The 13,891-nt window shown below is 50.5% G+C and overlaps 1 protein-coding gene across 1 annotated transcript; it reads right to left on the bottom strand.

Moving 5' to 3' along the window:
• Positions 1-221: 221 nt before the first annotated feature.
• Positions 222-4,266, bottom strand: LOC149325107 (uncharacterized). Its single transcript, XM_089564189.1, has 2 exons — positions 2,689-4,266; positions 222-365 (listed from the first exon to the last, which is right to left on the bottom strand). The coding sequence occupies exons 1-2, from the start codon at positions 4,087-4,089 to the stop codon at positions 222-224; spliced, it is 1,545 nt and encodes a 514-aa protein (XP_089420315.1). The 5' UTR covers positions 4,090-4,266.
• Positions 4,267-13,891: the final 9,625 nt, after the last annotated feature.

Raw genomic sequence — 13,891 nt, 5'->3', positions numbered from 1 at the left:
TTTTATTCGGGATGTTGTGTATCAGACGGACGCCAGGCTGGAACTGAACAAACGTTTATTGATGCAGTGCCTTTTTATAGGCCGATGAACATGTGATCTGCCGACGACTGCTTGCGTGGCTGATAAGCGATACATGAAAATGCAGTGTTTAAAACATGCGCATGCGCTATCAGTACACCACACTCCTTTTCCCTAAGATTATTTGCACAATCCAAAACTGACTAGCTAGACATCAATGCCATAACGCAGGACAGGTCGTCGAACACGCGTTGATCTTCGCGGCTCGACCGGTACTTGGGTGGCTTGGCCTGGACTCGCCCCAGGGGTTGCTTCTGGGCTAGCAGACAGCGGCTGTGGCTGCCTAGCTGTAGGAGGAAGCCTGACGTGGTAGTCCTCACTTGTGACTGGGTCAACTTCGAGCAGCGTCCAGGCGCTCCTCAACTGGTTGCGGTGCCTGTGATGACGCTCACCGTTGTTTAGCTGTACCACGTACGACACCGGACCTCTGACTGCCACAACCCTGGCAGCCTTCCACCTTGGACCTGGACAAAAGCTTTTAGCGTAGACCGCGTCACCGACACGAAACCTCTTAGTCTCCGGTCGTAGCTCAGGCGCGTGTTGCCGGTCCGGATGGAGTATGTCTAACGCTGACCTCAGTCTTCGTCCGAACATTAACTCTGCTGGCGATTTTCCCGTGACCGAATGTGGCGTCGTGTGTTGCTTAAACAAAAACCGGGAAATCTTGCACTGCGTCGAACCTTCCTGCTGCTTCTTCAATGCTTCTTTAACTTCTCTTACCATCCTCTCCGCCCTACCATTGCTGGCTGGGTGATAAGGTGCAGTGAAGATAGCACGCACGCCATTACACTTCAAAAACATTTGCAACTCTGTGCTAGTGAAAGCTGTGCCGTTATCTGAAACGATAAGTCAGGTACACCATGTGTCGCAAACATCTTCCTTAAGCTGTTGACGACAGCCGTAGCTTTCATGGATGGCATGATTTCGACTTCAGCCCAATTGCTGTACGCGTCTACCACGACTAAGAAAACTTCTCCTTTCACTGGGCCAGCGAAATCAATGTGCAGTCGACTCCAAGGCTGATCTGGCTTGATCCAAAAATGAACTGGAGCCTTGGGATCGCTTTGACGGTTACTCTGGCATGGCTGACAGTGCCGAACAAACTCCTCAATTTCGTGGTCCATCTTCGGCCACCACATGAGCCCTCTAGCTGATGCTTTCATGGCACTCATCCCTGGATGATTTGCATGCAGGAGCTGAAGCACATTCTCTCTTGCTGCGGTTGGAATTATGACGCGATTCCCTCACAGTATGCAATCACGATGCAATGACAACTCCGACCGTCTCACCTCATAAGGCGCAAACTTGCTGTCCACTTGTGTTGACGGGCCAGCCACTGAGTAGCCATTCCTTTACCCGGGATAGAACCGAGTCCTTTTTGATCAGCGCAGCAATGTCCGCCGCTTGCAGCGGTGCGCAGTCGACCGCTTCCAACAAGAGCACGTCCCCAGGCGGTCTTGGCTCGTCCTCGTCTCCCTGGGCTGGTAGACGACTGAGACGTTGGAGTTGTCTTGGCCTCGTCTGTACTCAAGGTGGTAGTTATACGCAGACAACAGTAAAATCCAACGAAGCATTCTAGGCGACACAACTTCGGGCACTCGCTTGTCCGTGTTAAACAGGCCGAGTAACGGCTTGTGGTCTGTTATCACTAAATTCTCGCCCAGCTAGGTACTGGTGGAACTTTTTTACGCCAAAGACCACAGCCAAACCCTCTCTATCAATCTGAGCATAGTTGCGTTCACTGACGCCAAGAGTGCGAGAAGCATAAGCTATGGGCTGCTCCTTCCCGTCATCCGCACGATGGGCTAGCACTGCCCCCACCCCCACAGGCGATCCGTCGCAGCACAAAATTAAAGGACGCTTGCAATCGTAGGGCACAAGTACGGAGTCTGAGCTGAGTAAATTTTTCAGTCTCTCAAACGCCCGCTGATGCTCACCTGTCCACTTCCATTCGTGGTCACGGTCGAGCAGTCGATAAAGCGGTTCGGCCGCTTCCGTCCTGCCCTTGAGGAAACTGCTGTAGAAATTCAGCAATCCCAAAAAGGCTTGCAGCTCCTTTTTGTTTGCGGGCGCAGGCGCTTCCCGGATGGCGTCCGTCTTGCTTCGGCTGGGATGTACTCCTGAGTCATCAATCCTGTGTCCCAAGAATTCGATGCTCGTTTGGTTAAATTCGCACTTGTCCTTGTTTACTCGTAGCTGTGCCTTCTGCAGACGCGATAGCACAGTCTCTAATCTCTCGGCGTGCTCTTCGGCGTTACATCCAGAAATTAATATGTCATCCAGATAAGCTTTCACTCCGGGAATGCCCGCTAACAGCGTGTCGATAACTCGTTGAAACACCCAAGGTGCGACCGAAATTCCAAACGGTAGCCGCTTAACCTTGTACAGTCCCTTTATCGTGTTGACTGTGAGCACCTCAGCCGTCTCGTCGTCTAGCGTAAGCTGCTGATAAGCTTGGGCTAGATCCAACTTGGTAAAAAATTTGCTTGAACTTAGAGCTGTCAGCATTTCAGCTGTAGTGGGCAAGGGGTATCCACTGCTCTTAATAACTTTGTTTACGGTACTGCGATAGTCGCCGCAAAGACGTAAAGTTCCATCTTTTTTTCTTACCACTACCAGTGGTGTTGCCCAGTTGGAGTAGCTGACGGGCTCCCATACCCCTTGTTGCACCAAGCGGTCTATTTCTTTGGCCACGTCATCCTTGAGGGCCAGTGGAACTGGTCGACTTTTGAGGAACACCGGTTGGGCGTCATCTTTCAGTTCGATGTGAACTGGCGGTCCGTTGAAGCCAGGAAGGTCCCTGCGAAACACTTCGGGAAATCGCGAAGGCACGTCCTCCACGTTTACTTGCTGTATTCCCCGCAAGCCAATACCTAACGGGTTAAACCAGTTTCGCCCAATCAGGCTGTTACCTTGCTTCTGTACTACGAGCAAAGGTAGCTTTGCCTTCCTGCCTTTGAATTCCACCAAGACACTTGCTTGACCCAGCACGGGTAACGCCTCCTTTGACCAGGTTACGATAGTTGTTCCAGAATCTTGCAGTGGTATTTTACCGTGATTCCTTTCAATAACCCTGAACGTATCTTCACTCACAATTGAGCACGATGCGCCAGAATCAACCTCCATCGGAACTTTTTGCTCTTCAATCATTACTTGAACCATGGACTTCTGTTCTTGCTCATTCACTTCGCACAGGGAAAACAACGCACTCATTTCGTACACGCCCTTGCGCTTATCTCCTTTCTTCTTTTGCTCATACGCTGTCTTCCGAGCAGTTCTACTATCGTCTTTCGACCGACAAGCCTTAGCTATGTGTCCAACCTTATTGCAGTTGAAGCATGTCGCCTTTCTAAAACGGCACAAATGTGGTGCGTGCTTACCATTGCACCGGTAACAGCTGGACCCCTCCGCTGGGGTGTCTTGCTTCGCACGGGTTGCTTGTACCATTTCCTGGCCGTCCGTCTCGTATCGACCGTGCTTGCGTATGTCTCGCTGTTGCTTAGCGGTTGCTTCTGCAGTTGTGGCCAAGTCATACGCAACCTTAAACGTAAGGCTGTGTTCTGCGAGAAGACGCTGCTGAACCCTTTCGTTCCGGAGTCCGCATACGAAACGATCCCGCATCATGACGTCCAACGGGAGTTGGGCGCTGCCAAAACCGCAGTCTTCGGCTAGCTTCCGTAGCGCCGTGACGTAGTCCGCAACCGATTCCTCGGCAGCCTGGTTTCGCCTGTAGAACAAAAACCTTGCATACAGCTCCGAAGGCTTTGGATGCAGGTGCTTGCGAACGGCAGTCTTGATTTCTTCGTAGGTTGCTGCTGTCGGTCTTTCTGGCTTCACCAAAGTTACGATGAGCCCGTACACTTCTTCGCCGCAGCTGCTCAACAGGACTGCTCTTTTCTGCTCTTCTTTCGTTATCTGGTTCGCTTCGCAGAACATTTCCAGGCGCTCGACGTATTCGTCCCATGACGCGTTCGTGCCGAGACGATACTCGCCGATCCTGCCGACGGCCATCGCCGTCGCTGCCTCGTCGCCAACTGTTGTGTATCAGACGGACGCCAGGCTGGAACTGAACAAACGTTTATTGATGCAGTGCCTTTTTATAGGCCGATGAACATGTGATCTGCCGACGACTGCTTGCGTGGCTGATAAGCGATACATGAAAATGCAGTGTTTAAAACATGCGCATGCGCTATCAGTACACCACACGGGAAAAACGAAAGCCCGCGGAGTTTAAAAAATACCACGTGACAGAGCGCTCCGTGCGCCCGAGTGCGCCGCGATTACAGCGCTCTCATCCGTGCTTTGTAAGAAACATCATCCGCTTCGGCCCTTTCGTGCTGCCCAAGACAGGGCTTCGCGATGTGCTTGGTTCCAAGATAAGCGCCAGTGGGTTCGGGCGGGAGTTGAAAGAAAGCGCGGCTTCCGTTTCTGAGGGCAATAACTGCACACACGTTAGCAGAATGCATGAGGAAGAACGATGACAATCTCATGAGTTTGAATTTGGGAGCAAGATCCCAACAAGCAAAGACGCATATAACAAACCTGATAACGTCGTGTGAATTACGCTGAAAAACAGGAGCCGCGCTTTCTTTCCATTGCCGCCCGTACCCACTGGCGCTTATCTTGGAACCAAGCACATCGCGAAGCCCTGTCTCGGGCAGCACGAAAGGCCCGAAGCGGGTGATGTTTCTAACGAAGCACGGATGAGAGCGCTGTAATCGCGGCGCCTCCGGGCGCACAGAGCGCGCTGTCACATGGGGTATTTTAAACTCCGCGGGCTTTCGTTTTTCCCGAATAAAAACGGCCACGCTAGGTCTACCTCGTTGGAAGTGCCTGGGTTGGACCATATTTGCGGAGCTACACAACTTTCCTATTGACGCTTGAACGTTTCAAGCTATATTTAAAAAGTTAATTTATTTATCTCAATTAATTATTCAAATAGGAGGAGCGAAAAAATTGTACTGTAACTTTAGATAAACCTCAACAACATCCACGCGATTTCAGTTCTGAAGAACGCTTAGTTTTTTTTATAAATCTTGGTCCAAGTTAGCTGGGACACCCTGTATAATGCATGTCGGGAATTTCAGCTGGCTGGGAGGCGAGAGGGGCCATAGCGAGATTGAAAAGGGTAGAAGAGAGAACAGCACCTTGAGGACTGCCACGGGTGAGGTGGTGTGGTTTAGACAAGTGGGTATCTACTCGAAAGCGAGCCACACGTTTAGAGAGTGAGTGAAGAACTTTATTAAGGTCTAGATTCGCTTGTCTTCTGCGGTTTTCAGATGGCTAAGTCCATCTTCTTGCACAAAGGTCGGTTGCCCTTAGTACAGGGCTCCGCTGGAAGCTGCTGCCAGTTGTGCTAACCGAATCAGACCTTCTTGGTCGACGGCGATCACTGGAGAGCACTCCCTCCCATTGCTCGGCGCTCGGGTTCGTTATAACGGGTACCACGCTTATCCTCTGGCATGCCCACGTTATCGTGGTACAGCGCGGGTGGTTCTTGGCACCAAGGGCATTTGTCATTGTATTGTGTGGGATACATTTTTTTGAGTACGTTTAGGTTCCGGTACGAGATTATTCGGCGGTACTACACTATTACAAGGGCTGCAGAAAGCGGTATCCACCACCACACAACTCCCTTAGCAGAGAGGACTCTGTCGCGTGGAGGCAGCTACAAACATTTAGAGAGGAATGAGCGGATATAAGAGTACATGCGGGAGCCACAGTCCAAGGAGGCGAGTTGAGAAAGGATGTGATCGTGGCAAACACCGTCGAATGCCTTGCGAACATCGACGGTCACATGTGCGTGAATCTGAGTGGGGGTGGGCGACAGGAAGGTGTACTGGAGAATCAAAAACATGTCCTGTGCACAGACGCGGCGTCGGAACCCAATGAGAGAATGGGGGAAGAACTCCCGACCCTCAAGAAAATTAGAGAGGCGAGTCAAAGCCATTCGCTCAAGGGTCTTACCAACGCACGACGTCAGGAAGATGGGGCGGAGGTTAGAGAGAGAGAAAAAAAAGGTTGCCCGGCTTTGGAATCATAGCAATTAGGGAGGATGTCCAGGAGCTCGGCAGGCAGCCGCTCTCCCAGGCATCATTGTAGGTTTGAAGGAGGAATTCTTCGGCGCAGTCAGGAAGGTTACGAAGTGTGGTGTATATATAATGGCATCCTCACCGGGAGCCGAGCGTGTAGCATTAGCAGCCAGAGCAGATTCAAGCTCTCAGAGAGTGAAGGAGTGGTCCAGATCGGGGTTAGGTCCACCTGGGTACACTGGGTAGGAGGGTGCCAGAGGGGGCGGGAGGCAGAGAGAGGCGAGCTGATCAAAAATGTCGGAGGGAGTCCCCTAAGTGAGGGCTTTAACTAGAGTGGGAGCAAGGGCAGGCTTAGTGCCAAGGAGGGATTTAAAGAGAGACCATGCGGATCGCGAGTGCAATGCAGAGTCAAGGCCATCACAAAGAGCACTCCAACGAGAGTGCTCGAGGGAGGCGCAGTGGGCGATGATCTCAGCCCGCAGAGCAGTGACCCGGGAGGAAAGTTGGGCATTGTGGGGTTGGGAACGAAAGGAGCGTTGAAGACGTTTACGGTGACGCCATAAACGGAGAAGGTCAGAATCTGGGTCTGGGATTGGGCGACGAGAGCGAACGCGACGGCTACTGGACGTGAGCACTGCAGAGATGCGCGACGTCCAGACGTCGTAGGATTGAAAGGAGTCGGAGGCGAGATTAGTGCGAAAGGCATGCCAGTCAGTGTCGATAACCGGATGACAGCGAGGAATGTGAGAAGTTAAACCTGGAAAGCGCAATAAAAACAAAGGACAACAGAAAGAGACAGACACACGAGCGCTTACTTCCAACTGATTTTTATTTTCATGCGAGAGCAGAATATATGTACACTTCAGATCACATGCGCATGCGATGAAAACTCAAACCAGATAAAATATTATCTGGCTGCACATGCGAAAGAAGAAAGATATGCAATCTCTTTCTCAGACAGCAAAATCGACGCACCACTTACACATTCATCGCCAGATCGTGCTATCTCACTTGCCTCAACAATTTCACGCGTTGTTTTACACTTGCTTTTATACAGAACTTTACATTGATGAAAGAGAGGACGACAATTCTTGCTTTTGCACTTGAGGCAATGAATGCTCAAATGCCCACCTTTTCTGTTTTCGACAACGTAATTGTGTTCACCTAATCTCTCATTCAGGCATCTACCAGTTTGGCCTATGTAATATTTACCGCAAGTCAATGGTATCTTGTACACAACCCCTTCTGTGCATTTTACAAATGGTTTTTGGTGCTTGATCATGCAACCTGACTTCAGCCTGTTTTTTGACGTGCTCTGTTTGCTTAGCGCACTCAGCTTACTTGGGGCAGAGAACAACACATTTACATTCACTCGGTTACCAATTTTTCTTAGGTTGTGTGACAACCTGTGCTTATATGGTATGACTGCAAACTTTCTTTTATCTTTTGTCTTATCCGGCTCTTGCTTTGAGTTAGCATTCCTTTTGTTTGTTTTAACAAGTCCTTCTGCAACAGACACCAGCATGTGCAATGGGTAGCCAGCATCTTGCAACTTTCTTGACTGTAAAAAGATGCTTTCTTCAACAGAATGTGGGCATGACTTTTTCAAACAGTTTATGAAACCTAAACGAGCTATGTTACGTTTAATGAGTTTAGAATGCGCGGAGCTAAAAGGTAAAGGCAATTTTCCATCTCTGGGATGATAAGTCCAGCAAATATGATCTGCAAAAAATGTTAAAAATCTGCAAAAATGTTGCAAAAATGTTGGCGCTTTTCTAGAACTTTTAGGAACATATCTTGATTCTACATTTGTTAGGTGGGGCGATGACCTGTTTTTACAGAAGCAAGGAATTTGTATAGGGTCCAGTGTGGCTCCCATTTTAAGTGACTTGTTTTTATCTGAATGTGACAGAAGGCTCTTTGCCTGCCTGAAAGACGTAGGGGTGTTAAATGTATTTCGTTACGTTGACGACTTTTTAATTTTGTTAGACACAACTGTAATCACCCTCGATGAGGCCGTTGGAAGTGTTTTAGATTGTTTTTCGAATTGGTTATCTCCACTTGTTGTCACACATGAGCTCCCTGATAACAATAGCATACGCTTCCTTGACATCATATTAACATTTTTTGCAGATCATATTTGCTGGACTTATCATCCCAGAGATGGAAAATTGCCTTTACCTTTTAGCTCCGCGCATTCTAAACTCATTAAACGTAACATAGCTCGTTTAGGTTTCATAAACTGTTTGAAAAAGTCATGCCCACATTCTGTTGAAGAAAGCATCTTTTTACAGTCAAGAAAGTTGCAAGATGCTGGCTACCCATTGCACATGCTGGTGTCTGTTGCAGAAGGACTTGTTAAAACAAACAAAAGGAATGCTAACTCAAAGCAAGAGCCGGATAAGACAAAAGATAAAAGAAAGTTTGCAGTCATACCATATAAGCACAGGTTGTCACACAACCTAAGAAAAATTGGTAACCGAGTGAATGTAAATGTGTTGTTCTCTGCCCCAAGTAAGCTGAGTGCGCTAAGCAAACAGAGCACGTCAAAAAACAGGCTGAAGTCAGGTTGCATGATCAAGCACCAAAAACCATTTGTAAAATGCACAGAAGGGGTTGTGTACAAGATACCATTGACTTGCGGTAAATATTACATAGGCCAAACTGGTAGATGCCTGAATGAGAGATTAGGTGAACACAATTATGCTGTCGAAAACAGAAAAGGTGGGCATTTGAGCATTCATTGCCTCAAGTGCAAAAGCAAGAATTGTCGTCCTCTCTTTCATCAATGTAAAGTTCTGTATAAAAGCAAGTGTAAAACAACGCGTGAAATTGTTGAGGCAAGTGAGATAGCACGATCTGGCGATGAATGTGTAAGTGGTGCGTCGATTTTGCTGTCTGAGAAAGAGATTGCATATCTTTCTTCTTTCGCATGTGCAGCCAGATAATATTTTATCTGGTTTGAGTTTTCATCGCATGCGCATGTGATCTGAAGTGTACATATATTCTGCTCTCGCATGAAAATAAAAATCAGTTGGAAGTAAGCGCTCGTGTGTCTGTCTCTTTCTGTTGTCCTTTGTTTTTATTGCGCTTTCCAGGTTTAACATGTCTAACCAACTCGCCCAAACGCAGCCATTATTGAATGTGAGAAAGAGAGGTGGTAATATGGATGACAAAGTGGTCACTGAGAAGAGTTTCGGCTGTCACCTGCCAGTGAAAGAAAAGTGAACCCCGAGAGAAAGTGAGGTCGGGTGTCGTGGGGCGTTGTGAGGCAGTGCCCGCTCGAGTAGGGGAGCCAGGAGTATTAAGAAGGGTGAGGTGGCGTTCCGGGGCCAGGAAATGGAGGGTTTGGGGGTAGCCCCAGAGTGTGTGAGGGGCATTAAAGTCACCACCAAAGAGATGGGAGGTAGAAGGATGACAGTGAAGGAATTTCCCAGAGCAGAGAATAAAGAGGAAGTGACAGGGGGGGTTGTAAAAAGACAAAAGGACTAGTGAGATGCAGGAAGAAGAGTGGTAATAGACCACATCAACTAAATATTTAAGGAGGGTGGAGGGGATGTCAAGTGGCTCTACGAGCACGTCGCTGCGTACATAAATAGACGCAAGTGGTGTGGCCGTAGTGGCATGGTAGGCGCGGTAGCCTGGGACAGTGCGGGCCGTCCGAGTCTCCTGGAGAAGGAGAAAATGGGGCAGGGAGGGGCGGGCGAGTAGATACTGGTGGAGGGGGTCTTATTGTGGCAAAGATTTCGGCAGTTCCACTGCACAATCTCGAGGTCCTCGCCAAATGCCATCATAACAGTGCGGAGGTAGAGGCTCGTGAGGGTACGCGTTCCTTCTTTTTGGCCGGGGCAGTGACTCATGGACGGATTAAAGCATAGCAGTGAAGGATTCCAATTGCTTGGATTGTGCTTGGAGGGTGGTAAGAATCTGGAGAACCGAAGTCTCCAGCTGAACCAAGCGAGTGTGGTGTGCCTGTGTGGTGGTTTCCACAAGGTCAGCCAAAGAGGCGACCTGGGTGGTGGAGGAGGAAGTGGTGAACGTGGCAAGGTTCTCATTTAGCTTAGTAAGCTGGGAGGTAAGAGAGGAGGTGGTTTGTCTGGAGGGTTTGAGTCAAGGCATATATCTGCTGTTGTAGATCGTAGGAAATGCGCTGGTGCTCTCGCTGCTGGCGTTCCAGCATTGCGAGCCAGAGGTCGAAGGAGCGGCTCTCGTCAAGGATGGAGAGGTTTGTATAATGGAAGAGAGGGACGCTGGCACCGAAGATCCTTTAACTTAAGATCCTTTGGAGTCGAGCGACTCTGCAGTATTAAATAAATAAACTATGGCGGCGTAGGAGCCTGGTGGTAACGTGATCGGAACTGATGGAGGTTCATGATTAGAGGAGGAGGAGGGGGTGGTGGGTTGACCTCAAACTCATCCCACACCCACTCTCGAACGCCTCTTCGCCTCCCATATTCCAACACGTTTTCACTAACCTCCAACAACTTTATTCCCCCCCTCACAACCCTCTTTAAACTCACCATATCATGGCCTAGCCCTTCCCGCATTAGACGTCCCCTTCACGCACACAGAACTTGACACAGCACTCACACGTTGTAACACACTCTGCCCCCGGTGCAGACAAAATCGCATACACAAAACTCTCAAGAACCTTAATTCCTCCCGGAGCCCAAACATTTCTTCTGTCATCAACGACGCCTGGACTTCTGGCACACTGCCAGTGGACTGGACATCGTCCCTGATCTCATTCGTACCGGAACCCAATCAACCCTCCACCATCCATAACCTCCGTCCCATTTCCCTCACCTCCTGCGCAAGCAAGCTCATGGAGCACATGGTGCTGTCCGCCTCACTTCCCATTTCACGCCACTGACTATCTACCCCCCCCCCCCTCATTGGCTTTCGCCGAGCACTATCCACCCAAGACCTTTTACTTTTCCTTCAACACATCTTCTTTAACACAAATGCTCCAGACACTGCGCAGGTCAAAGCCTTAGTAACAGTTGACATACGCACGGCTTTCGACTACATATCCCACGACCCCATCCTCATCACACTAGCTGACACGCAATGCGGACACAACATGTACAACTACATAAGAGCTTTCCTCTCCCACCGCTCCTCTCGTATCAGCTATCTCGACAAACTCTCACGCCATTCCACTCACTCGTGGCATTCCGCAAGGTGCCGTCCTCTCTCCCATTCTCTTTAACCTAAACTACACTCCAACAGGCACTTAACACCATTTCCTCACACCTCTACCAAGCGGGCCTGCAATCCGCTCCGGAGAAATCGGAACTTTACTCATAACACGCAGTAAATATCAATGTACGATGAACCAGTCTACCTCCCTCACCCTAGCCGGACAGCGCATCCCCCGTGTCGACTCTTGCCGCACCCTGGGTATGCCACTGACCTCCAACACTTTCACCTCTGCCATCAATCAGTCCATACGCACATGGCACTCAATCACACACTTACTCCGCTGCGTAGTTTTAAAACATGCCGGCCTCTCCGAGACACACGCCAGCCGCCTTGCTCAAGCGCTGGCCCTGAACAAATTCCTGTACTAAAACCCATACTGCCCCATTACAAGTACACAACAACACAAACTAATCCGGTCCCTTAATAGACTATACAAAGCAACACTAGTACACCCCCTCAGGCTTCTACAGACACCCTGCACAGAACAGGCCTTTTCCATCCCCTTTCGCTCCGTCCTTAACCTGCACCGGGAGAGACAAATCATCCGCCTGTCCAGTACACCAGCTGGGCGGTGAATACTATCCCAGATTCCCTACGCACCCATCTCTTTCCCAGACCCACCGCAGTCTCCGATCTACCCCCTAACCTCCGCCTCGCACCCATTCCACGCAACATGTCCGCCCACACACACGCAGGCCGCTGCCAAGCATACGCATACAACCACAAGCCACCCTTGGACGCTGCGGCGGTGGCCTACACAGACGCCTGTCTCACGGAAACCGTGGGCTCCACAGCAGCCTTCTTCCTCCACCCTTGCATCTACAACCAGCACTCACACAACCGGTCCATACACCTCCCCACCCTCCGCACTCGCCCTAGAAATACACGGGATCCCAGATGCCATCACACACTTTGCCACCCTAGCCCCCGCCCCCGCATACGTTGTATATACAGACTCGCAGGCAGCTCTGCGTGCCTTCCATGAAACAGTCCTCCCTTTTCCTACCCGATCGGCCTTGGATGCCGCCCTCATGGCATTAAGCAGACGACCGGTGACCCTTCGGTGGATTCCTGGTCACATGGGCATCCCCGGCAATGAGCTGGCTCACCAGCTTGCCTGCAATACTATACACTGGGCGCTGGAGATCCCATGGACGAGCAGACCGACGGAGCAGGCGGTCAGGGCTTACAGACACACTGTCGACGAATACTGCACGCAGCAAAAATTAAACTTAGCTGATTTACCACCACCACAACCATCCTTATCAATCTGTCAAGCTCGCATTCTTCGCCGAATACGGTTTAATCTCCTACATACACCAGCCAAACTTTATTTATACCGGTACACTTCCACACCTCAGTGCCCAAACTGTCCACACACATATGCATAGAACAGTGCCTTACACAGTGCCACGCAGCCTTCCAGTCTCCCGCCTATCCTTTCCCCCCACCCTCACAGTGGCCCATCTGGCTTGCCTCCCTGGATCTGAATCTGCAACGCGCCCTCGTCACCATGGCTCAGGACCTATTGAACGCCTAACATAAAGGCTGTTTATAAAAGTGTCACACCACCACCACCACCATAAGCTCCTTGTAACTAGACGTGCCTAGCAAATTTGCTGTGTAGCATTTACTAGCCTAATGAAGTACTCACAAAAAAACCCAAAATTTGCAGTGGGTGCTATTTAACACAACCTACAGTTGGCTCTGAACATCATCGACTCATACGCTCGCGCACGCGGCCTAGCCTGCTCCCCTTCCAAATCGGAACTTTTCCTTTACCGCCCCAGGCCGCACCGACCCAGCCAACCCTCCCGTCTCACTTAAACTAGAGAACCATCCCATTCCCCTCATCTCAAAGATTCCCATCCTGGGTCTCGTCCTTCACTCCCACGACGCGCACAGCGATGCCATCCAAGCGCAAGTCACCCGTCTAATCCGGCGCATGGCGAACCGGCGCGCAGGTCTGCGAGAGCGAACACTCTCTGCCTCACCCAAGCCTACATCACGAGCCGCATGGTGTACTCATTCCCCTACCTTCCCCTAAAGCAGGAGGAGCAGGACCGCATCAACGCGCTCCTCAGGAGCTGCATGAAGGTCGCCCTCCGCCTACCCCCCAGCACCTCTACTGCCCGACTCCTCAACCTCGGTACCCAGCACACATTTGAGGAGCTGGCAAAAACCACTCGTAACAGCAGAGTTGACTCGCCTGTCGGGTACCGCGACAGGCCGCACTCTGCTCTGCCAGCTAGGCATCGCCCGGATCATCCATCCTACCGAGGAGGCCACCAACGCTCCCATCTCATCATCCATCCCATCCCTAAGAACATGCACCCGGAGCACGGCGGAGAACGCAGGGCAGACCGCGCCAAAGACCAGTACAAGCTGTACGGCGACAATTCCGAGGAAGCCTACGTGGACGTGGCAGCGTACTCGTCGGGCTCCCGCATGGTCCTCGCTGTCGCTAACAATCAGGCCCGATTACTCGTGTCAGACTTCATCACCACAGACTCATAAGAAATTGCAGAGGAAGCAGCCATTGCACTCGCTCTCATCTCCACCTCGGCCACCAAAAT

This window comes from Amblyomma mixtum, chromosome 10, assembly GCF_055824585.1.
Source record: "Amblyomma mixtum isolate Tamu chromosome 10, ASM5582458v1, whole genome shotgun sequence".
Lineage (NCBI taxonomy): Eukaryota > Metazoa > Arthropoda > Arachnida > Ixodida > Ixodidae > Amblyomma > Amblyomma mixtum.
The sequence above is the reverse complement of the archived record's forward strand: the minus strand, read 5'-3'. Positions and strand labels throughout refer to the sequence as shown.